We start from the raw sequence: 27,049 nt of genomic DNA, 5'->3' as shown, positions 1-27,049 counted from the left end.
TTTTTTTAAATGCAAGGGAGGCAGAAATTAGCACATTGGCTAGCTTTAGGGTGGTGACTCCCATCCTATTGTTAGTGTGCCTTCCTGACCCACTGGCCATCTTACCCTATTGCATTGGTCATGTTAAATGTCCAAGATGCAGCGTGTGCATTGGTGTCTCCCTATCCTAGTGTTCTCTGCTCCAGGGAGTACATTAGCGTCTCCATCATTGTGAGTGTAGCTGTCTCCCTGTCCTTATGTGCATGTCAGTGTTCTCTGTCCTGATGTCTACATCTCACCATTTTACTGTTTCTCACTGCCCTAGCATCTGTATCTTTATGTCCACACCCAGGTCTCCCTTTTTTTTCTTATCTCTCACTGTTCCTGAGACAGTGCTTTCCCAGCACTGTCTATTTTTCCTAGTGTCCTACTTTGCTAGTTAATGTTTTCTATCCTAGTGTTCATGTTAATGTGGTCTGTCAGTGACAGACACTGACTTATTTGTGTGTCACTGTTGCAGTGTTGTTTTCTGCACACCCCATGTCTCAGGCAGAGGTTCATAGAGTTCTTGTAAAGTCTCTGGACACTGAAGTACATATGTTAAAACTGTGTTTGATGTCCAAGTATACTGTATACTGTGTCCATATCCCAGTGTGTCTCTAGTGCCAGTTTCCTGGTATCAGTATCTGGATCTCCATGTAGAAGGCCTGTGTCCTCCCTGACCCATTGTCTTTGTTTCTCGGTCTCACTGTTGTCTCCCTGTCCATGTCTATGTGCCTCTGTGTTGTCAATTCTCATTGTCAAGTGGTATGTTTCCCAGTCCCACAGTTTTAGTTTCACTGAATCGAGCTATGTGTTTGTGCCTCTTAATCCCAGTGCCTGTCTCTTTCACAGACTAGTCACAATACACATGTCTATCAGTCCCAGTGTTCTGTTGACCCTTTCCAATTTCTGTGTCTCCCTGCCTGAGTGTTGATATCTTTGTGAACCAGTGTCTGACTATCTCTGATTCATATTCTGCTTCTCCTTGTCCCAATTTCTATGTGTGCCAGTCATTCCCTTTTCTCTGTTGCCTCAAGTCTGTGCTGTTTATCTGGCTTTGTTTCCCTGCTGCTGTTTACTTCCCTCTGTTTGACTGCTATTGTTACTCCATGTCTGTGCATATCTCCTTTAGTCTGTGTCTCCCTTTCAACCCCTAATGTTATGTGGCATTTGAATCTCCATGCTTCCCTGTCTCTCTCTTATTCTCTGTGGCAAAGCCTCTTTGTCTCCATCAGGGCCCATACCTCCCTTCCCTGGTACCTCACTGACTCATTATATGTGCGCCTTGCTGCTGGGGGCATACCTTCTAGTTCTCTGTGCAAATTTATAGAACTGGTGTAATTGCCAACTGTTCATGTGTACAGCATGTACAGTGGGAGCAATAGTGGGTGTAAGGTTGCAAGAAAAAATGCAGCTGGGTGATTTTAGTTTTCCAATGTCTAGGAGGGGGCTGCTAAATCATTTTCTCAACTAAGTGTTTGCCATAGATCCAGCACCAAAGCCAATGGGAGATTAATGTATAGAAGTGCCTTGGGGACAAACATAATCAAAATTATGTGCCCAAGTAATTGGTCACCCAGAAACTTGAGCCTATGTTCCAGATTGCAGCATTCCATAGGCTCCACCAATAAGACTAATAGCTATGAAACATTTTACAAAATGTAAACATCCAGGACCTCATTTATGAGGCGCTACTGGCACTTTTGTGCTGCCGGAACGTCACCTTTTTGTAAATCTATAGGCTCCACCAATAAGACTAATAGATATGAAACATTTTACAAAATGTAAACATCCAGGATCTCATTTATGAGGCGCTACCGGCACTTTTGTGCCGCCGGAACGTCACTTCGTTGTGCCTCCCCCTGGGGAGACAAAAGTTTTTGGCGCTGCCTCAGACTTACGATTTCTAGTAAATCTGGTAAATTTACTAGAAATCGTAAGTCTGAGGCAGCGCCAACAACTTTTGTCTCCCCAGGGGGAGGCACAACGAAGAGAAAAATATCTTTATTTGTCTTCGTTTTTCATCCTTCTATGTGTGCTGTGTTCTGCAGCACACATAGAAAGAAGAAAAAGCCTCTTGTGATTGTTTTGTGCAGAAAGGTTTCCCTTCCTGCAAAAAAATGATCATCCTTTCAATTCGGGCACCCTTGCACCATAGTGCAAAGGTACCTGCGTTGGCGCACGGTAGGCCATTGTGCACAGGCGCAGGGGAAAAGGACAGGAATGCGCTGTATCTAATAGATATGACGCATTCCTGCCCTTTTCTTTTGTGGTAGGTCAGCACCGCACCAAGGCCTGCTGCGCTGCTCTAAGGCAAAAAAAACATAAATGAGGCCCCCAGTGACGAGTTGCTATTCTAATCAGGTAGTGAACAATTGAACATTTTGGCAATTTCTTTGTTAAGACGAGCATTGTCTCAAACAGCCTTGCACATCATGTAGCTATGATAGATTTACCCTTCAATTGAGGCATGCATTACCTAATTTCCTCCTTTCCACTCGGAGACATAAACAACACAATTCACAAAGTTGCTGTTCATGAGGAAGTATGACCTACCCTTAGCTAGGTTTCGATGTGACTTACTCCTGAATTCCCAGGAGAAAATCACACGTTCGCATGGACAAAATATATTTGTGAATTAGGTTTTAAATTCTATGAAATGGTTTCAGCTATGTAGAAGTCTGCTGCCTACCTTCATAGAATTCTTTAACATAAAGGCCCTTATAGTGTTTGTTTATGTGTTTATACAGACATGTTTAATTTATGCTACCAGCCGGAGTGTATCTTGGGCAGTAAGAATGGGGAAGAGGCGATCTTCTGATTTCCAGACAATCACGTTGGTATATAATGTTCATATACATTATATGACAAGCAGGGCATGAAGGGGGCTTAAAGGGCTGTGTGAAGGGAAAGGAATGCATAGTTTGCAAAATAACCAACATTTTAAAGACCTTTCGAACACAGAGAGTGTTTTTTTGTCTGTATGTGTTTGATAAAATCCCTGGTATAATCAGATATACACTTGACCCTACCCAACTGAGAGCACCTGAACCCAACTATTACTACGAAATATATTCATTTGGGAGGGTGCAACACTCCAAACCCCCCAAACCCCCTCCCCGCCACAAAGATATGCCCCAGATCTCAGCCTATAAAGCACCTTATTTGGAATTGGTAGTTTCATTTACAAAGAAATGCCCCTTAAAATAAAAATATTGGAAATCAATGAGAGGAGGGAAAAGGGGTTGCGGGCGGTGGTAGGAAAACCAGGCTAGGGGGTTTAAATGAGAATAAAAGGTGATCAAGGAAAGGGCAGATTACACTGATTTAAGAATGAAAGCAAGATTCCACTGAAAGATTGCAGATCCTCGAAGAGCAAGAAACCATGATGGAGACAAATATCTCAATGGTTGAAAAGGAATTGTGACTTAGCCATGGTTCAGGTATTCAGAGATGATATAGGTACGAATTTGTGAAGATGTCAGCCAGCAATTACTGAGTGATGTTCATTTTGTATTTAAGGGAGCACTCAAATATTGAGCGCGGAATAAGGGAATGCTAGGAACACGTCAATATGACCTTTGTTGGGTTTCCATTTTTGATGGTGCTAAAATCATATAGATTTGGACTGTGTTTCGAGCCAGGTATACATTTTTCCATGCTCAATAAGACTAAGGTTTAATAATATAATTACATGGCCTGAAGGAAGATCAGCTACCATTGACAAAATTGTCTGGAGAAATGACAACTTCCTTGTAATATGAAACTGAATATCACTTCAATAGTGTATAACTAAAAACATTAGTGTAATAAAAAATGCGAACCTGAGGACTACAAAATGAAGCTGATTCAAAAAGGGAATTGCTCGTGTTGATCATTAACTTCTGGTCTTGTTCAGATAATGCAGGATGAGTCAATTTAATGCGAATTTTTACTAGTTACAATATTCCCATTAGATATAAACATGAACGAATGATGATCATTCTTTCAATCTTCATACAGTATGTGCATGCAAGTAAATTACAAACAAGTATGTGTATTTTTCTATGTGCCATGTGTAGATGAATTATGATTTGTGTATGCTTTCAATTCCATTTACACATTTTATTTGTTTTTTAGAGGACCAAATTCCTCGTGGTTTTCCCACAATTGATATGGGCCCTCAGCTGAAAGTGGTTGAACGTACTCGAACAGCCACAATGCTGTGCGCAGCTAGTGGCAATCCTGATCCTGAAATTTCATGGTTCAAAGATTTTCTACCTGTTGATACAAGCAATAACATGGGCCGCATCAAGCAATTGCGATCAGGTAAGGTCTTGTTACCTTTACCAAAAATTCCAGAACTTACTCTTGCTCACCGTTTTATTTTTATTTCTAGGTAATGATTTTTCTTCCTCTTCTCCTCCTATTTGTGTTTCTTACTGTGTCTTCCATGTCTATGGTCTTGTCATGGCCTATTCCAAACTCTGTCTTCCTTTGTATGTTTTGCAGCTTCTCTTAACTCCTCATCGCTCACTGCTGTGACTGTAGTTTTGGATATATTCATTTCTCTACTGCTAAATCGCAGTATTTGACAGATCCATTTCTTCCTCTTTCTTTCACCTTTATTTTAAAAAAATAAAATCCATACTAATTTAGACATTTGGGCTCCATTCAGAACTTTCAAAGAAAGTTCCAATGGCTTCTTCCATTGCATCCTAAACATTCATATGAAGCACTAAAAGCATTGATGGAAGGTGTGTTTTGTGGTTTGTCTTATTTGAACCCACCAAAGATAAGTAACGACATATCTTCTTATGAACACACCAAACACAGTATGTTTTTCATTGCATTACCAGACCTTAAAAGAGGACTCTGGTGGAGTAAAGGGACACCTATAATACTGTCAAAGATTTTTTCGAAACACGTGTAGCCACAGTAGTGTGCACTTGTGCTAATGCTTCCTGATTCCCATAGTCTCTGGATCTACAGAGGCCTGCTTTTTGGTGTAGACTCCAGCTTTTGTTGCCCTCTTTTTGCCAACTGCACTTCCCTTCTAGCCCTTGCTCCTCACTCCCAGTTTATTCCTTTGCTCTCTATGGATTAAAACTACAAATATTTAAAGGATGATTATGGCAAAATGCATCCCCTAGTAATGCGGGGGATGTGCAGTCTTTGCATTGACATAACTAGTGATCTTGCTGTAGAGTCTAAGCTGTTTAGTCATCTGTCTTCCCAAAGCTCTCAGCTTTTGACCTGTCCTGTGATGTTAAGTCGTCTTGTTAACTACCTCTTTGCTTGTTGTCAACAGAATTGTGTAAAGTAACCTCCTGTTAATGTGCCTTGAGAATACATATTTTCACATGACGTAGATTTAGTGATATTAAGCTATAATTGAAACATTTGTACCAAATTATAAGGAATATAATAATATTTTTATGCTGTCTTTCTTCTCTCCGTATTTAAATCTCCAGAATCTATTGGTAAGTGCTTAGTTCTGACGCGCACTTCAACCCACTAATTCCTATATTGAGATTATTCTTCCTCCTCTTCTTATTGTTAAAATGCATGGCATGCATTTTACTATGGCCAGCGTAGTCACCAGACCTCTGTAGTGGCACTCAAACACGCCCTTTCACAAAAACATTGTTGTGTCAGTTTTAGAAACACTACTCTAGATGAAAAAGTGCACACCTTTCACCTAGACCTTGTGCAATAGATCCTTGAACCAAACCCAACCCAAACACCATTGTTTGTTTCCTGATATCCTTCACTGTATCCTAAATATTTTTTATCTATTCAGTATATTTTTCAGCACCATATCTAATAATGTCCAAATATTTGGAAGTAATGGAATCCTCAATTTCAAGTTACATACCGGATTTGAGGTTTATTAAATCTATCTTTAATCTTAAAAGCAAAAAAAAATGGAAAAAACAATAACTCAGTTGCAACTGAGAGAGGCAATGCTACCACCTTCGGTGTTTGCCTTCTGTGGAACAGTGCAAATTGTTTTCTTGACCTAACAAATCTCTCAAATATATACCATACATGTTATACAAGTATATTAAAGACGTTTTTAAGACCATTTTAATTCTGTAAATCTAATTTTATTCTTCCTTCAACACCCTAGTCTCCTTCTTCTCGTACTAATGATTCTTCTTTCTAATCTTATTTGCATTCATATTTTCCACCCAGGTGGTACACCAATAAGAGGTAAGAGTGCTGAACCAATGTTCCCAGAATGATCTTACTCATCCCCTTGTCCTTTCATCCTCTTCATGTATGTTCTGTAAAAAATCAAAAATCATATATTTTCCCCCTTGTTTGAATTTCCTTTATTTTCACTACCATCATCTTGTTTTTTTTTCTTTTCGCTCATATCTCATTTTTAAGACAAATATTTAAGTTGTGATATGCTTCAACGAAAGCATATCAAGGTCGTTTGACCACTGCCCAGTCACAGCTTACCATTTGTCCCTCTTTTTTTCTTTTTTTTGTCCAACTGGAGAGAAAAAAAATCATTTTTATTCCTTAGCTGTTCATATTCTGGACCAAAGCCAGGAAGGTCTGGAGAACAGTGGCAGACATGCAGAAGACAACCTGGGATATCGTCTTTTTGTCTTTATCCTTTCAAAGGTTTTTTCTTCTTGTGCTTCCATTTTTTTCTTTTGACTGCAGAAAAGTTAAACACAACTTTGCCCCCTTATAAATTACAGCTAAGCTTTTTATCCAATTCTATTTTTGTTCTTGGATTTCTTCGTCATCAGCCTTTTGGATCTTCTATACCTCAGCCTTTGGAAATGAAAGTTTCTAAACCCGATATTCCTGGTGGTATGTTTATATGCTGGATTTTGATGCAGTGAACAACATTTTCACCTGTCTAATTCTTGTTTTGCCTTTTTCTTGGGTTTTGACACCACACTGCTAATCCCACTTGTGGATTTTGATGGGTGTCTTAGGGAGGCCTTTTGGAGGCCCTTAAGCAGTGATTGGTACTTCTTTACACAGCACTGGCACTTCTTTTGATTCATTTTTATTTTCCTAATTCTATTGCACTTTCTTTTTCAGCAACGTAACACATTGTAAATCGTGCAAAAATGTCTTTCTTTTCTTGCAATTCTGCATGTCTTAAAGGGAGTTTTGTTTCTCTAAAGGAATATTTTGAAGATTATAGCTCACTAACACAGTTGTTTTCTCCAAGCAGCCTTTTTGTTCTTGCTGCAAATTTTTTGACATTCTTTGGGAGAAGACTTTCTTGGAATTCCCCAGCCTTTTTAAAGAGTACAACTCTTTTATACATCTTTTATAAAAAAAATTAAAAAACACAACAATTTGATCCCATGTTATTTATTTAAATGTCATGCTTCCTTGAAGCAGTCTCACTCATCATCATTGTAATGGTTTAGTATAGAAGTTTTGTAGTGCATTGTTTCTATGAAAAAATGATAATTCAATTGCTTGCTAATGCTTGTATTGTTGATAATGTGAAAGACAAATAATCTCTCTATTTTTCTCATCACCTCATTTTCTGTCTGTGAACCCTAGTGAGAATATGAACCGGCGTTCAATGGAACCTCACTACGGCGCTGTTGTTAAATGCTGTATACGTGCAAACTTTGTACGGCTGCTTGCTAATCTTTTCTGTGGCTCTGTATTTTCTGTCCCGACAGGTGCTCTCCAGATTGAACAAAGTGAAGAGTCTGACCAAGGCAAATATGAATGTGTTGCAACCAACAGTGCGGGTACACGCTATTCCGCCCCTGCCAATCTATATGTCAGAGGTAGGAATGACATAACCCCGAAGTCCACTCTTCATTCAGGCTCAGGGGTATTAGAAGGCTCTCAGGATCTATGCAGTTGCTACAGTATTGGGAATACTGATATGGTAATAGTAAAATGGAAATACTGTATTTAAACAGCTGGGAGAAAGGGTTTATATTTGTATGCATATATATATATATATATATATATATATTTAAGAGGAAAGACCGCTCTCTTTCGTCCAATCTATCCCGTGACTTATGGTTTGTAAGTATATTTACATTTTTACATCCTGGTTTCTACTTTTTCCTGCATTGATTTAGACCTGTGCTTTGCATTTGTTTCTTTTCTCTCTTTTCCTTTAACCCATGAGTTGATTGCTTGTTGTGCTACTAATCAGCTCTAAATACTACTCAGAGCATTGAGGTGAATGTCTACATGGCCTCTGCTGTGGAGTTGCATAAAATACGCTTCTAACTCTTCAACTATACTATATGCAGAGCACAATTGTATTTTCTCCTTCCTTTTCTTCCACTTCTTCCTTTTTTTCTATGTAAGCCTTACCGGAAAAGTGTAATCCCTGCCACTGCAGTAATGAACTGGCTGTAATTAGGAACAAAATTACTTGTCTTTGTGACAATGATGCATTTTTAGCATGCATTCATATTTTTTCAATACACACTGAAGACAAATAATAACTTTTGGTGTACCTTGGTTTCAAACCGAAAGAAAGACTTACTGTCTGCCAGTATTTACAATAGCTGGTTCACTCAGAATTTAGTAGGATTTAAGAGATATTATTCATGCCCTACTCAATTAACATGAGGCAACAAGAGATGTATTGTGGGAGGGTGTATGCATTACCAGTAAAACAGCTGTAAGCTCGTTACTGTAGTGTGGGTGATCTTAGGAAAATATCTAGCTTCATTCTGAAACATTCTTTTAAAAAAAATGTAGAGAGATTTTAGTACTGGAATTGAATTTGCCTAACACGTTTTGGGTTACTGATCAGTCTGATAAACATTCAAGCTCAGTATTCCACATGGGGCATTCCTAAATTTTTTATTCACATTTTTTATTTTTCAAAATGATGCTAGATGTTGTTCCTAGTCCCAAGATAGCTGCGGGAAATGCAAACTTTTCAAGCTGAGGTAGGAAGGATTAATTAGAGCAATTAAAGATGTTCAAGAAGCAGTTGTAAGCCTTGATATGGCCTTTTTACTCTCTCTGTGTTTCCCTTGTTTTTCTCCTTTCCTCATTTCATTGTGTTCTGCATCAAACCCCCTACATCCCTCAGAGCTGCGAGAAGGTTGGTGTGTTTTTTTTTTACTTTTTACCCACCTTACAAAACTATAATTAAAAACGATCCAAGAATACAAATGAAATGAATGTAGCTGCATTGTGGCCTTTTTTTTACGTTAATGTAATATTTTAGTTGAGAATGCACTGCTCATGGCTTATGGTGCCTGCTGGTATTCAAATAACTGTGATGCATGATGGAAGACTGGACATGAGCGCATGGCAGCCATGTACATTTATTGTTTTGAAACAGCTGATCAGTGTTCCTGCTTCGGTTATTTTCCTTGTTTTTGAATGGTCTTTGTTCTTCAATAAATCGCCTTATCATAGCAGTGGAAACCTCACTGCATGAAATGTAATTCTCATTGGAAAGGGGTTTTGTTATACTTTCAATATAATTGTTTCTGCTTGCTCTATGTGACCAAAGTCAACTGGCTGGAGCTTGGCTTCTTCTTACCCTCTCCTATGGCATTATCATTCATTTGCAAGTCTTTCCTATTGTCCCCAGCTTTACTAGTGCTCTAGGCCACATTGTAAAGGGGCAAGCAGTAATGAAGACGGTGCAAAGTAAGAATGAGTGATAATAATCTACTTGCCTGAATCCGCATGAAGATGGAACATTTATATCTCATATCCAACCTCTGGTATTCCCACTTTTTTCTTTCTAAAATATGAGAGAATTTGTGGAAAGTTGGTTTTAAATGGAATATCAACATGTCTCTTCTGCTCTCTTTTCTACCAGCATGTGTCAGCTGACAGACATGGTCAAAATATTTGAAGCAGGAACACTGATCTTTAATTGCATGATAACTTTAAAAATGTGTATGAAACCATTAACCAATGCATTAACGACTGCCCTAACTTCCCCTGATTTGGTTTCTGTAAGACTTTAATTCTGTCTATCCACTAACCTTTAATACCTGTAATTCCCCTTTAAGTGTGAGCATATTTAAACCTTGAGAATTAAAGGGGAACCTCAGCCATCTCTTTTTGATTGATAAACATTATGGTACACTTTTTTGTTTATTGATCCACTGGGGTATGGTGGAGAAACATACCTTTATATACAGTGTGTAGCTGCTTGGGGACTGGCAGTGTTTTAGGGTGGTGTATTCTGTGATACGAGGGATCAACCAGCCCAATACATAATGTTTTATGTGAAAAGTTGGGATGTTCCTTCACTATGGGACCTCTCCCTTGTCACACCGTAAATCACACTTGAACATTCCTTGGCCCTAGAATTATAAATGGGGGATTTTAGAAGGTAGGTTTCTCCTCCCAGGGATTCAAAAAGCATAATAGTTGGTCCCTATTGCTTCACAAAACTAAGCCAATTACAATGCCACATTTTTGACTGGAGTTCCCTTTAATTCCGGTTTCCTCTGCTATATCCACATCTATCATTGTAAAGTTGCCTTGTAACAATTCAGCTAGTTAACATCACATCTGCATCTGTACTTCATCCCCACAGTCCTTATGCTGTGAAAGTCAAAGCATCCTCAGATATAGGCAACCTGCCTCGCTACTACACTTTAAAGGGAAGGCTTGTTCTCATCACTTGGAGTGTATACACCACAAAATCACCTTCAGCATTCCTCTATATGTTCCTTTGTGTAGGCTTGTATTTTGGTTAGTATTTGGGATAAACATTTGATAAAAATTCGATGGTTAATTGGTAATGTATGCTTGGCCCTCACTTTGACTATAAAATGAAGTTAATATATGCCTACCTTCCTTCTACTTTCTTCAACTTCCATATATTAGGTTGTAGAAATTAACTAAGTATTTAAATCCATTGGCCCATTCTTCTTTTGCATGTCAGCTTTCCTCCAAACTTCGTAGTATCTTTTTTTATTACATACCATGATTCTCGAAAATCAATGGAATTAGGAGATCTTCAGTAATCACTTAAGCTTCCCAACTTGACCCATCTGATATGCCTCATTATTTCTTAAGGTCAAGGACTTATTGAGTACTGTTTAATGTTCTGTGAGGTGCTTAGTTTTAAGTTGAACTGATAATATGGATGGTCCAGTTCTATTGGCTTTCGGCATCTTTTTCGAGAAGAAGAGACATATGGAGCCCTGGAAGTGATTAAAATGATTGCAATATTGGCATCACAATGCTTTGATGCAGGCTCTGTGTGTGTTGTTGTAACTTTGCCATTGCATTAGCATTTCTAGGAAATGAATGGAGGCCTTTTTAAATGTTTGAGTTGCATAGTCAAATTAAACCTGGGTATTGAACAAGGGCTGAAGTGTGGATTTAGTATTTGTTCAGTAGAACTGACCATGTGATTCAAGTGCAGGGAACTGAGCATAGGTAAATGTAAGCTTTAATGCGTGAAGTAGGACTCAAAAGTTAAAGTATTGCTTTTTTGCAATTTAGGAGCATAGATTTTTGTACATGATCTTCCATTAAATGCAAATTCAAAAAGGACGTTTTAAAGTTCTGGCTAAGCAAGTGTTTGCAGAATTTTCTGAAATAAGTCTTGAGGCAAATAAACCTCTGCATTATGAGAGACATATATATCCCCATGGCCACTGAGACGGTCACTGCTCTGTTCAGGCTCTGATCACAGGAAGTCAGCAATCTTTCTATCATGTACATTTAGTTTCATTTTGTATCCTGATGAGGGCTACAGGTCAATGGAAGTCCTTGTATTTATTTCACTTTAGGAAAATAATTTTAAAGTAACCCCCATTTCAAGATTTTGTGAAACATTTTCTCAGAGCTTGCACAATGGCTTACTTGCAGATTGTGTTTGTGTTGCAGACTCATTCTCACTTACAGAGCTATAAAAGGTACTGGCCCGCACTATCTAAGAAAACGCATTCAAAAACTAAGACACACAAGAAACTTAAGGTCAAACTACCAAGAACTTCTTGTTATCCCCCGCTTTTCCAAAGCCAGAATGGATGGATGGTCTTTTTCAGTAAAAGCTGCCTCCCTGTGGAATTCTTTACCACGACAAATGAAATTGGCCCCATCCGAACCCGCATTTCAGTAAGTTAGTGAAGACGTGTCTCTTCAGTCAACCATAGTTCTGACGGGCCCCACCATGCTGATCTACATTTCTCCTTTCTCTGCTCAGCGCCGGGACACTCCCATCGGGGGTAGCTGTGCGCTTTATAAGATGCATAGTAAAAATTCTCAGTGAGATGTTGTGGGTTTTAGCCTACTAATAATACTAGGAAAGTAAGTCTTTATGACTGCAAGTGCATGTCCAATGTGAATGTTTTAAAGAATGGGAAATAGTCCCACTCTGATACATTGCTGAAATGATGCTCATATTAGCCTGGAGCACAGCAATTTTTTCACAGAACAAGACCACCATGCTGTGCATCCGAAGGAACTGCAGTTATGGCTTGATGGAGCCAAATTAGTTGTGTCCTTTGTCAGTACAAACCTACAAATGCAACTTCTTTGCATTGTATTGGGCCTATTTTAGACACAGTCATGGACTCAGTGCTTTTCTAATGACTGAGTGGCTCACATATTTCAGCAGACATTTTCAAGAGATATACCTTATCAAAAGCAGTAGTAGATATTTGGTAGCGATGATCCAAGATGTCCAATGGATCGTCGAAGGAATAAAAGCAATTTCAGTGAAAACATGACAGCTATCGTAAGCCTGTGAGTTGCTAAGGTTCCATATCAAGTAAATTGTATGCATTTGAGGCTGGGCAACTCTCTTAAATTATAATCCTCGCTGCAGATTAAAAGCGTGACCTCACCAGGATAGGGTCTATTAACTGCATCCATGCTCATGACGAGCTCAGCTCGTCATGAGGCACAGTGCTCCGGTGCTCATGATGAGCTCAGCTGGTCATTAATAGTGGAACACTCACACCCGGGGATAATTCCCTTGCTGTGCTGAGCGTTCTACGGGAATGTGTGTGGTCATGACGAGATCAGCTCGTCATGAGGACACAAGCACTGTGCCTCATGACGAGCTGAGCTCGTCATAAGCACGGGGGCGCTGTGCGCGCCCCCCAACCCCCAGTGCAGCGGGGGACTTACCCCCGCTGCGAAGGGGTTACATTTTGATGTCGGATTTTGGATGGGTGATAAAAGTAATTTAAATACACCTGTTAGGATTTCTTCTTATCCCTCATAAACTGGTAGGTTTATATTTCCTCAGTGGATCATAGTATTTTTGTCTGTGATATTTTTGCAGTCTCCTGAAGCAACCTTTGAGGTCTTGGTTTCCATTTTTACAAAGCCCCTTTTTCTAAATAATTATACTTGAATCATCCAACTGAGATCACTCAGTCCATGATTTATTTCTCCTCCACAACTTCCAGTGAGGCCTCTTTCCTTAGAACAATTAGTGGGCAATTTAGTTTATATAAAACGTTCACTGACTATGAGAAGGTGATTTTGTGTTTGGCAGGCTCCAGATGATTCTTATCAGTAGAAGATGCATTTTGCTTTGATATTGCAAATTGAGATTTGAGATTGAGATTTGGTTCTGTCATGTCAGCTTGTGTAATGCCAGACTTGGAAGACCTTGATGAAGCTTCTTTCTTTGAAAAGATCATTGTTTAGGGTTATATTCTCACCTCAGACCGAGGAACTCTATGTGCTCTAGACAAATGTTTCACCACTTATTGAATGTCTGGGCTTCTTGGTTATTTTCCTGCGATTCTACGGTTCAGTTGAATAACACACCTAATGAATATACACCTTTTACCAACCTACAGCTCTTTTCTCATGTAACCATGCAGAGTAAATTAAGCAAACTAGGCTTCATCATTCCAGGCGTGGCACTTGTAATGCACCTGATGGTTGCATTCTAATCTTAGTATATTTATTTTTTGCCATGTATGGGGTCAACTATTGTTCAGTAACATGCAGTTAATGCTATCAACTGCTGCAAAATGTATGTCTGACTCCAGAGACATTAGTCCTGTTTCAAATAAGATGCACACCAGCTTAAAATGGGGGAACAACTTTAATTCATATCTATTCTGAATTTTGATTTAACGCAAACACTATTTTATAAGAATAGCCATTGCCACTTGTTTAAGCAGATCTTCATTGTTGCACCTGGAAGGCATGACTTCTGTCTCACTAAGACTGACATTCCACAGTAAGTTTCAAATGGCGTTTATTACGTCAACATGGTATACTTTCTGAGTCTTACTTTACATGTGGAGTGCAAACATAATAGAGAGATTGTCTAAGTAAAGATGATTTTCCGAAGGTGTTTAAGGATTCACCATTCATCCCTACACTTAGTGACATCCAACCTGGACAGAGATATGTGACATTAATTGATTCTTAATGTAAATTGCCTTTTTAGACTAATGTCCTTTTTAATCCTTCAGATAGAAATATTCAGTTATCTTGCCTAAGAAAATCATGGTGTATTTCTGCATTTTGCAGGCAAAAGATTATGCATCAATGATTGACTTTTACGAATAAAAAATCTGAAATCTCTATAGGCCCCTAATCTTGGGCGACAGAACTTTGCCAGATATACTTAATAGGTCCATGAGCAATTTTAATGTATTTGTTCTTTACCTTATCTTGCAGTGTGACATTCATGCTATTGTCACATAAACTTCACCTTATTAGTATATATTATGAAGACCTGCTTTCTAGTGTGCACATCTTCCCTTTTTTCAGATTGAGGGACATTTTCACAGAGGAAGGACTGTAGTGATGAAAAGCAGGCCTAGATGTAATGATCAAATTTCACACCGGTACTCTTTATTACGGTGCTCCAGCTGTTCATTATCACAGTCCAAATTTCCCTGTTCATGCCTCTGTTCTGTGGTAATGTATTTTGTATCCACTTGTTTAGTGTTTAGAGATATGATTGGGAGTGATGGGCTGGTGTATGAACCATAAGATATGAAAGGGAGAGAACATTATTGGATTACAGACAAGTTTCCTGTGTCTGAGGATGATCTCTTCCTAACTAAGAGAACTCAATACGAAGGTGATAAATAGCTGGACATCAAAAATGGAGATTACCGGTATGTAATCTGCAACCACATCCACTCCACACTCTTTCTATTCCCACTCTTCTATGGTTTCAAATATCAATTTCTCACATTAACCTAACCCTATTCAGTTTCTTTCCCATTCCACAGATTTTGTTTTTCTTTATTACTTCTTTGTATTCAATTTCATGCCTATGTTTTCCTAAGCATGGTTGCCTAGACCTCAGTCATGTGCTTGCCTGCATGTCGAAATCCAGTACTGGTATTGCATATTTCTTTTCATGTGATTATATGCCTATGTTTTTCTCTGTTTGTTTTGGTAGTAGTGTGAGGTCTTGAGGCTGCATCCACTTTGAGTCTGAAAGCAAACAAAATTGCACTTTCAATGTATTGTAGGTGGTGTGTTTTAGGGTTTGTGATGTGACAATGTGGTCAAGCACATTTATCCACATCAACTGGAAGAACGCAGCATTGAAGTTGGCCTTGGTACACAACTCAAGCATGCTGTTGACCCTCCAGTTCTTCTTCCGATATATATATGCATATATACCAATATGTATATATGTATAAATATATAATATTATGTCTGTAGTACTGCATGTTATATGTGTATTGTACAGTATTTAGTCACTTGTGGAGCCCTGGTTCTGTAGGTTTGACTTCAATTTTATTTGAATGTGTCTAAGATACTGTATTAAGACATATATAGAGAGTGATTTTTTGTATGTGATCACAACAAATTAGTTTTGTTATATGAATGTGTTTGTCCAGTGCATGTCCTATGTGTCTGTACACAAGTGTTTATTACTCCTTTGGATTATCTTATTGCACTTTTTGTGTCTTTAATTTTAGTTCGCCGTGTTGCACCGCGATTCTCTATCCCACCAACAAATCATGAAATCATGCCAGGCGGAAGTGTTAATATCACTTGTGTTGCAGTGGGATCACCAATGCCATATGTGAAATGGATGCTTGGTTTAGAAGATTTGACTCCAGAAGATGATATGCCAATTGGGAGAAATGTGCTTGAACTTACTGATGTTAGGCAATCAGCAAATTACACATGTGTAGCTATGTCAACTCTTGGTGTAATTGAGGCTACCGCACAGATAAATGTGAAAGGTAAGTATGAGTTTTACATCTGTCACTAGAATGGGTGCTACTGAACGCTCTCGTAGGTACCTGTCTCCAAATTAAAATAGATGCTCTCATAGTTTGAACTGTTAGTAAATGATATGTATCCAAAGAGGAAGAATAAACTGCATGTATGAATCTAAAATAAAACTATTAGTTAATTTCTTCTCCACACTGGAGGGTATTGATTGGTATGTTTCTGTCAGTCTTTTTTCTCTGGGTCATAAACTTTATATTATGTTATGTTCATGTGTAAAGTGCACCAGGGGGTTGGGGGTGGGGTGACCTTGCACTGGAAGGAATTATAGTGATTCTCTGCGCAAACTGTCTCTCCGGGACTGTACTGCATTGAACAGATTTTGTTATGCCTGATATTGGATGGTCATGCTGTAAGCCTAAGGCTCCCTGCGTTGGGCTTACAGCTATACCATCCTGTGCATTAATCTGGCTTTCCTACGAAAGATTATAGAGGGTGTCTACTAACCCCTTTCCAACCTAATTGATGGCTGTGATTGAGATTTGTAATGAAGGGCAGAGACAGTTTTCACCTGGGCAGCAGAAAAGGCAGTCTTTTGACTCTTTACATGTAAAATTCCTGCAGTAACCGGCACCCTTCCAGTATAACTAGCAACCTTCACTTCCCTTTGTGTGTGCGTGCAGTGTATGTGTGTTTGTGCTGTGTGATGGGAGTTGAAACATACAGTAGATGTGGTGTATGAGTGTGTGTTTGCACCATGCAGTATGACTGGCACTTCACCCCCCGCCCCAAGAATTTTAACAGTTTTAACAGGTTGACGTGGCCCTGCTTCATTTACCCTCCAAACGGTGACAGAAGTTCTGCTCCATACTGGAAACAAGCAGCTCCTAAAAGGTACACACAAAGTGCAGCAACTATGGTCCTTATAGCAGTTTGGCTGGCCCTCAGAGCAATGTGAACTGATGCACAGCACACCACATGCACATGGTCCTACAGGAGCCGCAAGAATTGCCTAGATGAGGCAATTAAATATTGTGTCACAAAAAAGTCACCTGAGTACCTTCATATATTGATTTAGTCTCTACTCTACACTGAGAAAAGGGTGAGCGAAGAAGCTGCAGGCTCAACTAGGCTCTCTAGTTTCCAACATTAGTTTTAAAATTAGTCCCACCTCACACAACAGCCATGAGCGGTAGAAGAAAAATACTGAACAAAATCCTAAATAGTTACAGTTTGACATACCACTGATTAACAGTAATCTGAGGTGAAAAACTTTGCAATTGAAAATCAGTCACGCAGATAACACATTTATTGCCAAATTTCAACTTGTTTTTATAAACCTGCATCATGCACCCACCCTTATGTGAACTTCCTTGTATCAATATCATAGTATGTCGTTCCTGATATACATTTCCCCAGTGCTTTAAATGGAAAAAATAAGTGCAGGTACTCTTACAATGAGCTACGAGTGTAGCAAGTGGGTGGGGCTAGGGGCGGGGCAAAGGACAAGACATACAAGACACTTCTATGTGGCTGAATACTTATATATTCTTAAGTGCGCAATCATAGAAACAATCAGCAATGCTCACACAAGCATTCCCAGAATGTCTTTTTAAATACCTCCCTTGTGTCTCCCTCTTTCACTCGCTTTTCTCACTCACACACACAAACATGCGCAAACAAGCAAGCAAACACCCAGTCACAAGTAGACAGAGACTTTGGTGGGATAAAGGCCATTTTACACCCCTTATCTCCCGCGGCTTTCTTTAATTGCTGCTGTCAGCAGGATGCTTGGATTCGAGTGTGTTCACATATACACACCATGGCGTGAATGTGATTGACAGCACAGTGCCTGAAAGGTCCCTCCTATGTCAAACACAGCGTGGTGGGGAACACTGGACATTATGCGAAATGAGCCCTGCCGAAAAGAGGTGGCTCCGCTTTGGTTACAGAGGTGCTTTGACTGTCTGATAGCCTCGTTCGTGCTCGTGCGCCAAAGCATCAATAAGCCTACCTTTGATGAGTCACGGTACTCTCCTTGGCAGCAGAGAAGTGCCGGTACTCGAAGCGATAAAAATGAGAAGTGCCGGTACTCTGTACCGGTGAGTACCGGCCCATTTAAAGCACTTTATTTCCCACAATGCACTCCATGATTATGTGTAATCACCAGTGTTGCGCTTTCTGCAATGATGTGCATCTCCCTAGTCTGTTGTTCCTTGTCACACACACATCAATGCATTGTTAATATTTTTTTGGGAATGTAATTTACTATAATAACCATCCTATATCCATGTCATGTTTTATTGCTCAAGGTGGCTCAGTGTTTCTCACTGTTGTACTTGGCCCAATCAGCACCTCCTGTTGTGTATTCTCCGACTTTTTTTATTGATTCTTTCATCTGATCACTTGCCTTTTATTCCTGTTCCTACCACTCTTTCACCAAATTAACTCACACATTTTCAACCTCCCCCAATGCCTTACCTATTTCCATGTCTCAAATCTAGCCCTTCTCTCCACTTTGCTACATCACTACCCCTCTTTGATAATCTCTGCCTTTGTCGCTCATGTTCTATTGCACAGATTTACTAACACTTTGTGCTGGGGTTGCTTTACTTTTGTAATACACTTCCTGTGCAACATGTTGTGGCACTGATGGAGCCAGACCTTTGGCCGCCTGTGGCCGTCCATGCTTTTGCCACCCCGCAGGCTGCAGTTAAAAGCGGGGGGCTGAGGGGGTTGCGGGCAATTCCTGGTATGGTGCCCCACGATGCCCGCAGGTAAACACGGGGACAGGGGGTAATCGCTAACCCCAAAAGTCCCCTTGCTACGCCACTGTGTTGTGGTGGTATTTACTTTCTAATTCAAATCAGGATTTACTTTGAAAAGTTGACCAACATATCACAAAGTAGCACTATATGTTACTTTGCACTACTTTGAGTCAAGGGGTTTGCCATGGGTGGTACATGGGTGTTACCATGCAATCAACTGTTGACACAAATCTCTATGTACTGATATTGGTTGCCTAGGATTTGAATCTCAAACTTATGCTTACTTGAGGCAGATGTAAAACTCTCTACATTTTTTCAACTTTGCATTTGTGCTGCATTGTACAGCACACATACAAAGGGTTCCTTCCAGTACAAAACCTGTGCTTGATAGAGCACACACACCGTTGAACTATAGCATAAGTGTGTGTGTGCTGGCATATGGCATTCTAAAGAGCACCAGCGCAGGTAGAGAAAGGAAAACACCTATTATGAGATATTATGCTATTATGCTCTCTCCCTTTCACTCAGGTCAATGCAGCAACTTTCCTGAAAAATTAGTAAATCTTTCCGCTCTCTCTTCACCTCCACAATCTATTTCTCCACCCCCTCATTTTTCTCATTTTCTCTGAAAACTTATCTTTCTCTCCCTAATACCTAGTGAACTCTCCTCAACATACATGTCTCAATTTGCACATTCGGACGTGCACTCATTGATAATGTGCAGTGCCTTTTGACGTGCCTTTCTCGATGATGTGCATTATTTGATTATGTGTTCTACCCCATATGCAGTTCCCCAATGTGCACTTTCCTAGTGTATGTCTTACTACTGGGGAGGGAAGGGGGTGCAATCTTCCACTGAGGTACATGTCACACCCATGTGGTATTTTCATATTCTCTTGCTGGTTTAATGTCAGTCAAGCAGGTTAAAGAACATTGTTAATATTGTGGCATGGTGGTTTTATGTGAGTTTAGGTTCTAAACTTTCATTGCACTCTCCATCTCATAGCCTCTTCTCTCCCCTTGCCTTTTGTTTTGAAATGTTCTCATTCATCATCTTGCTATTCTGATATCATCCTTCTACCATTTACCCTAATTTTCACAGCCTCAATATGAGCCTCCCCTCTGTCTTCTCTCTCCCACACCATGTCTTTCCTCCACCTTATCATTTCTTTCCTCTTCTCTATCCATCTCTGCCTCTTTATTTCACTTTACCCCACCATTCTACTTCTTCTTTTATCAACACACCTCTACTCCTCTGCCTCTACCTTGCCCTTATAGGTCCATCTCTTTGAATCTACTCTCTAATTCACCTTCACCACTCTCTCTTTCTCGTCATTTTTCTCTTTCACCTTCTCATCAGTTCTTCCCCACCTTTTCCTTATTAAGAAGAGCTGGAGGTCACTCTCTGGCTGGATGAAGAGGGAACAAGGTCAAATGAAAGAAAGACAAGTGTCTGAGATTACCAGATGAAACAGGAAAAATCCTTAGAGATGTATCTTAATTCTGACTGTTGGTGTGAGTGCGCCTGTTGTGAAAGTAGATGTCCATCAACTCCAATTTATGTTAGAATATCATTTAAAAAAATTATTAGGTACGTCTTCACTAAATATCTGCCAAGTCACCTTGGCTTTGTCGTTTCACCAGAGGGAATAACAGGCTGGATAGGACCTTTGTTCCGTGTATAGCATTGTTATTGCATCACAAAATAGACATTTCGAGATCCAAATGCCCAAACTATTGCCTTTGTCAATGTTTGATTACTGGTGTCGTTTTTCTTTTCTTCATTTTTCCAGCTAAACATACAGATTTACTTTGTACATTCTCATTTTACATAACACATTCTATATAAGGATCACTGCCCCAGGTTTACCAAGGCCCCATGCCAGCTCAAGGTAACGCATAGCTCCACAAAATGACGATAAGTGTGCATTGTGTTAACTTTCCAGAACAAAAGTACATAGCTCTGCTTTGACTTAAAGGGGTGTTTCTGGGGAGGTATTTGGACAAATTAGCCCAAACAAGAGTAGGTTCTAATATCAATCTACTAACACGGCCAGACTGGGCTTTGTGTCAGGCAATAACACCTCGTTGAAGAAGGTTCTGGCTTAGAGAAATGTTTTAATTTCTCATAATAAACCACGCATTGTATGTGTGCTGAAGTGCACAGCATACCTCCAGTGTGTGGGATCCTTGCATTGTATGGGTGCTGGCTGAATTCAAAGTACAAATCCAGTGCATGAGATCCTTTAATGTTTTTCTAGACAAAGGGAGTTTTGCTGGGAGTGTATGTTTCCAGTTCAAATCCTATACTATACAGCACACTCTGAGCTCTGTGAACCTGTGCGTCACACAAGGCAGCTGTTTAGAGCAACAGTGCAGAGGATTACAGAACACACCAGTATTAGAACATGTTGCTCTGTGCTTCCCCCTTCAATACAGTGAGCAAATTATGGCTGTTGCGCTGTGTGAGAAATGCTTAAATCTGAGCCTCAGTTTGTTGCTGGGCACAAACAGTTACTCTTTCTACATTTTGCTGTGTGTCAGTGGAAATTCTGTCATGTGTCATTGGAAATTCTTGGTTGCCTGGCACTCTTCCTTGTGAAACAGATGGTTCACCTTCAGTGACTCAGAATGTCACATACAATTGCCAGTTATTACACATCTGTCTTTGGGGGTCTATGTGATTTCTACATATGTTGATATATTCAACCCACAACAACTGCTACACATTATATGTCTGGCTAGTTGGGTAGGTATAAATACATGATAGGTATAATGTAAGGAGCCGTAAGTATAAATAATGCTTTCCATTTTGCTTCTCTAATACTTCTTTTGTTGTTGGTGTTTCTAGCCTTGCCCAAACCCCCAGGAACTCCTGTGGTTACAGAGACCACAGCAACCAGCATAACATTGACTTGGGACTCTGGAAACCCTGAGCCAGTTTCTTACTACATAATCTTACACAAGCCTAAGAATTCAGAGGAACTTTACAAAGAGATTGATGGTGTGGCTACCACACGGTACAGTGTTGCAGGACTCAGTCCTTATTCAGAATATGAATTCAAGGTTGTTGCTGTGAACAACATTGGGCGGGGCCCACCGAGTGAACCTGTGATGACAAGGACATCAGAGCAGGCTCCATCCAGTCCTCCTCGTAATGTACAAGCTCGCATGCTAAGCCCATCCACCATTTTAGTTGAGTGGGAAGAACCAGAAGAACCCAACGGAAAGATTCAAGGCTACAGAGTGTATTATACGATGGACTCCACACAACATGCCAACAGCTGGACTAAACACAACGTAGCGGACAGCTACATCACCACTATTGGAAACTTAGTGCCACAGAAAACATATTTTGTGAAAGTTTTGGCATTTACGTCTGTTGGGGATGGTCCCCTCTCTAATGACATCAAAGTCATCACTCAAACAGGAGGTAAGCTTCTAAGGTTCTTATTTCTATTAAGAAATGCCACACTCAATATTATTTGTATAGTAGAGCATTCACATTATGTCACATAGTACAAAGCTGACTAATTTAAAGTGATAGATTTGATTACAAATCAACTACATGAATAGAAGACCATGGGATAGTGCTGGTCTGCTACTCGACAGGTCTCAGTGTTTATTTTATTTGTTCATCCTTTCTGACAAAAAAAGTACAAGAAGTAAAAAGATACAGCTGCTGTTTTACTAGCTGGCATACCAGCATTGTGTCCTGCTTCTGATTCCCATCTCATAGTTTTAACATTTGAATTAGTAACTCTTTGATTAAGTTATGATGTTTTTGAGTGTTGAAGAACTAAATTCCTTATCGCCATATACGTTTATTAAAATATAAACATTAAAAAAATACTTACAGTTTTCTCCTTTTCCAGTTTCAGGGTCTTGTTTATTAGATTCAATTTAAAATCAAATCTAATATTTAGACTTCATTGGATATAGAAGAGCACATTTTAATTTCTTCTGTAAGTATTGTCTTTTGGCTTCGTGTGCAGGAACTTCATTCCTTCATCACTAGTATACGTCTCTATAACCACTACAGATGTATTCCAGGATATACTTATCCTTTTGATTGCAGATTGGTGCATGAATTTGTCTTGAGTTTTCATTAGACTGCCCTGCAATTATGAACTTGATATGGGACTTTTAAGGAATAGCAAATCATACTGGTGTCAGCTGCTGAATTATACCATTGGATCAATATTGTATCCAGTTGGGTATTGGAGTCAGTTGAAGGGATATCTTGTATGTTCGTCAATTTAAGAATGACTGGTAGATAGGTTGTATGCCTTCCTGAAATTACAATGTGGTGGCTCAGTGATGTGTCCACTAAGCAAGACTTGTCTTAAGAGTGAGTTTTTCAACTAATTCTGAAATCATTAAAAGTTCATGATTGCTCATATTGAGTAATTGGTTTAAGAGCTGTGCAACTTAAGTGTTCATGATTTTTCTTCCATTTCTCTTGTCTCACCCTCTGTTAATTGTCAGCATGTAACTGCAGGTTGGCAGTGGAGAGGTAAGATGTGCAGGTGGATAGGAAATTTCTTGGAGAATGCCTTATGGATGGTGCACCGAAGGTTGTACGTTTTGTTTTGTTGATGCACGTGACAGTGCAGTGACTCAGGGTCGGGTTCATGTAATCCTGCTCCTTGAGTCTAAAACAGTTTAGTCACTTTCATGTCAATATTTCGAAGGTTTTCGTTATTTTTTTTGGAGAGACCAATATGGAAAGAGTTGGATTTTTGTAGGTTTGTGAGCACAGAAAATGGCAAGACCTGAAGTGTTTCAAATGAAAAAGGCAAGATTTGTTTGAGCAGATTAGCGTGCACATTTCTCAATTCCCTCTTGAGTTGATTAGGGACAGATGGTGAGGTCAGTGTAATGCCTGATTCTTAGCTTACTTCAGTTTCTGGTAAAACCTTTTACTGAATAATATTATTGAAGATAATTTGAGGAAAACACAAAGGTGAAAGATGAAATGTTTGCAAATAACCTCAGTAACTGGCAAACACCTGGGCTGCAATACAGCCCATACTTTTTCACCCAATGTGCCACCTCGGACAGAGAACTTCTACATGTAAATCAACAGTAGATCTGCTCCAATAGTAACAGTCTAGCCTGAATTGACAAGTCTGTACTCCTCTGAACAGATCCAACCAACCATTAACTGTGCCTGGCCAATTTTTCTCTGTCAGTAAGGCATAGCTTGAATCCTGTGGCACAGTGAGCACAGGACCCACATTTGGGTATACCCATCACACTTGGGATATTTCCAGAGAAACACCAAATATTGGTGGGTTTGTACATAATCTCAACCACTGGATCATGTGGGCACACATTCTAATGCATTTTGTCACCCAGTATGCCACTCCAGACACCAGCTATATACAAATCGGCCTTATTTTTGCTCCAGGAGGAAACTGGCAATTCTGGTCCCCTCTGAAAATGATCACGACAACCCCAGACCAGTTTTGACCTACATAAGCCTTGTCAGTGAGATATAGCTTGGATTCCATGGCACGGTGAAAACAGGATCACATTTGTGTGTATTAGTTGCACTTTGGACTTCTCTCTGAGGCAAACACAATTATTCTAACTTTCTTCAGATTTTTTTAAATCTTATTATTGAGAAATGTTATAGAAGATAATTTGACGAAAGCACAAAAGTGATTGGTGGAATGGTTGAAAATAGGATCAGTCAGTGACTATCACTGAGAGATGCCTTTCAGTCTATCCACTCCAGATATATATTTGGAGTAGGGCACCAAAAGGTGACATATAAACAAAAACAATAAATGACAAGAAGGCCCAAGATTTAGTTGAGATTAATTCAAGTGTTCCTGACAATTCCTTTATTTTTTTGCTATCTAAGTAAATATTGAAGAATCACACACAAATAACTTAACAATACTCACACAATCAACCTTCCTTTTAATGACAATAAGCATTCAGATAGTATAAAAGTTTGATTCCTGGATCTGCCAAAATCTCTACATAGAGAACCTCTAATGATTGAAGGAATGCTTCCTCACATGGATTCCTCTACATAATAATCTGTGATGTCAGGACATCTTTGCGTCACTTGAATGAGAGCCTGCCTGGAATTCAAGGGACATCACAGTGTTGTCATTAATGATTCCATTTGGTATTTCCACCTCTGAATAGCACGATTCAAAGTAAAATGCCTCAGAATGAAGAATACCATGCTATACAAGGACTATTGCAAGCAGATTTTCTGCTGACACTTCCCATCTGCTTGGATGATTATCTTTCAGAGATACTATTCTGGTTGAATCTTAAATAACGAGGGCCTCAGCAGTGAATGACATTGCTTTAAAGATATGTTCCTTACCTTTCACCAAGATCCTTCTTGATTTTGTGTTTTTAACTCTCTTGCAGGATTCACCTGGGTAAACAGAACAATTAAACTTTATGGCACATGCTTATGTTCGTCACATTCCATACTGGGGCTGATGCATTTAATTCACATGGTTCTTTTCAGGTTGCCAGCAGAAACCTCCTTTTAGTTTAAATTTCCAAATTTATGCGTGGAAATATGAGACTACAGCTTTCAGTGCAATTCAACTTCTGATTCTTCAGAACATCTTTTTAGCACACCATTTATGTTTTCTAGCCCTTTAAAAGATAATACAGCTGTCTTCGTGTGTTAGCTCCATTTGGTGGTCCAAATGGGATCTTGGGATGTCAGTTTACAATGAGTAGGTCTGACCATACAGGATTGCTCAAGGTCTTCATGTGGTACTAATTCTTGCAGTCCTTGCTCATTGGAAATCTTAGCTTCTTCACATACCTTGCCTTCCTAGCTCATGTTCTGTTGCTGCAAATGTAGTCTCTAGATTTCCTAGGATAGCTGTAATTGCAGTAACTGATTTTGCAACATTATAGAGCTTCCAAAGGAAGTCATATATGATGCTTATCCTCTTCTTATGGCCATTCTTCAGCCATTTCATCACCATATTTTCATCCGACTTGCAAGAAATCGGGTTAATAGTTGAGAGGAGTGGAAGTCCCACTCAAACAAGAAACATAATCATTGTCTGGCCGAACCACAAAAAGCCACTAAATGAACATCTGCTTAACATTATGGTTGCTCGGCACAAAGGCAGTCTGATTTAACAATGAGGCAATGTGTAAAGTATTTATGCAGTACTCAAACAGTGATAAAGTGAAAACAAACACAAGAAAATCACACACTAATTTAGGAATAAGTACATTTTAATAAACAAAATGATACCAAAATGACAACAATTCAATCAGTAGAACCACTGGTCTCGCTGGACAGCATTAAAGTTGCATGCTCAGCCTGCCTGCAATGGAGCCCAGTCCAGATACTGGGACCTGGTATGCCCCAGTGAGGAGGTTACTTTCTCAGAGTTCCAAGTTCACATAAGGAGCCAGGGTAGAGTTTTGTGTTGCAGGTGCTGTGAGTAGGTCTGGTTGGCGTGATGAGCAGGCCACCACTGGATCTCTGCATTGGCAGTTGTTGGAGGAGGTCTGTGTGTGGCACAAAGAGCAGGTCGTTCCTGGAGTGTGGGGTTTGTAGACATCTCAGATGATCGTTTCCCAGCGTGAATAGTTCACTTGTGATTATGAAAAGCCCTAAACTACAGGATTTTCATCTGGAGTTCAGGAGTACATTCTGATACTGGCAATGGCTCAGTCGAGCAGAGGTCATCAGCAAGGCTCATGCAGGTCCAGGTAGGATTTTGTTAGCATTGGTTCAGCTGGGCAGTTGCAGGGATACTTATTGTTGTGTGCCTGTAGCTCAAACAGGAGTTCAGCCAACTGACCCTTGAAGTCACTTCAAGGGAGCCTGGATTCCAGGCAAGTATGTTGAGTCTTCTTTTTACAGAGAGCAGGGCAGTCATTCTTGCAAGAGGTTCTGAAGGAGCTATTCTTAAACTCAATGCTAGCCTGTGGGTGTGGTGGCTATTCCGTTTTTCTAACCTTCCCTCTTCCCAATGTTTCAGCAAACAAAGGGCAGATAGGCCTTGTAGTGAGCTACATTTGTCAGTGGCGGGGTAGGCAGCCCTTAGAAATCTGGAAGAGCAAGGGCAGAACCCTGAGTCTACCCTTTGAAGTTCAGGAGAGGAACACCATGCCGCACAGCACTGGCTGGAAGGAATACACAA

General features: G+C 39.8%; 1 protein-coding gene across 21 annotated transcripts in view; it reads left to right on the top strand.

The window, feature by feature from the left end:
• Positions 1 to 27,049, top strand: part of PTPRD (protein tyrosine phosphatase receptor type D) — a 2,576,377-nt gene that overhangs the window by 2,195,097 nt on the left and 354,231 nt on the right. For 13 of the 21 annotated variants that reach the window (XM_086961360.1, XM_086961371.1, XM_086961369.1 and 10 more), the window contains 5 exons: positions 4,141 to 4,329; positions 6,199 to 6,216; positions 7,674 to 7,784; positions 15,870 to 16,139; positions 21,748 to 22,329. In XM_086961360.1, coding sequence (XP_086817486.1) covers positions 4,141 to 4,329; positions 6,199 to 6,216; positions 7,674 to 7,784; positions 15,870 to 16,139; positions 21,748 to 22,329 — 1,170 coding nt within the window. The remainder of the gene's footprint in view (positions 1 to 4,140; positions 4,330 to 6,198; positions 6,217 to 7,673; positions 7,785 to 15,869; positions 16,140 to 21,747; positions 22,330 to 27,049) is intronic. The other 8 variants (XM_086961380.1, XM_086961368.1, XM_086961367.1 and 5 more) reach the window with 1 other exon arrangement.

The sequence above is a fragment of the Lissotriton vulgaris genome, chromosome 3_1 (assembly GCF_964263255.1).
Source record: "Lissotriton vulgaris chromosome 3_1, aLisVul1.2, whole genome shotgun sequence".
Classification (NCBI taxonomy): Eukaryota; Metazoa; Chordata; class Amphibia; order Caudata; family Salamandridae; genus Lissotriton; species Lissotriton vulgaris.
The sequence above is the reverse complement of the archived record's forward strand: the minus strand, read 5'-3'. Positions and strand labels throughout refer to the sequence as shown.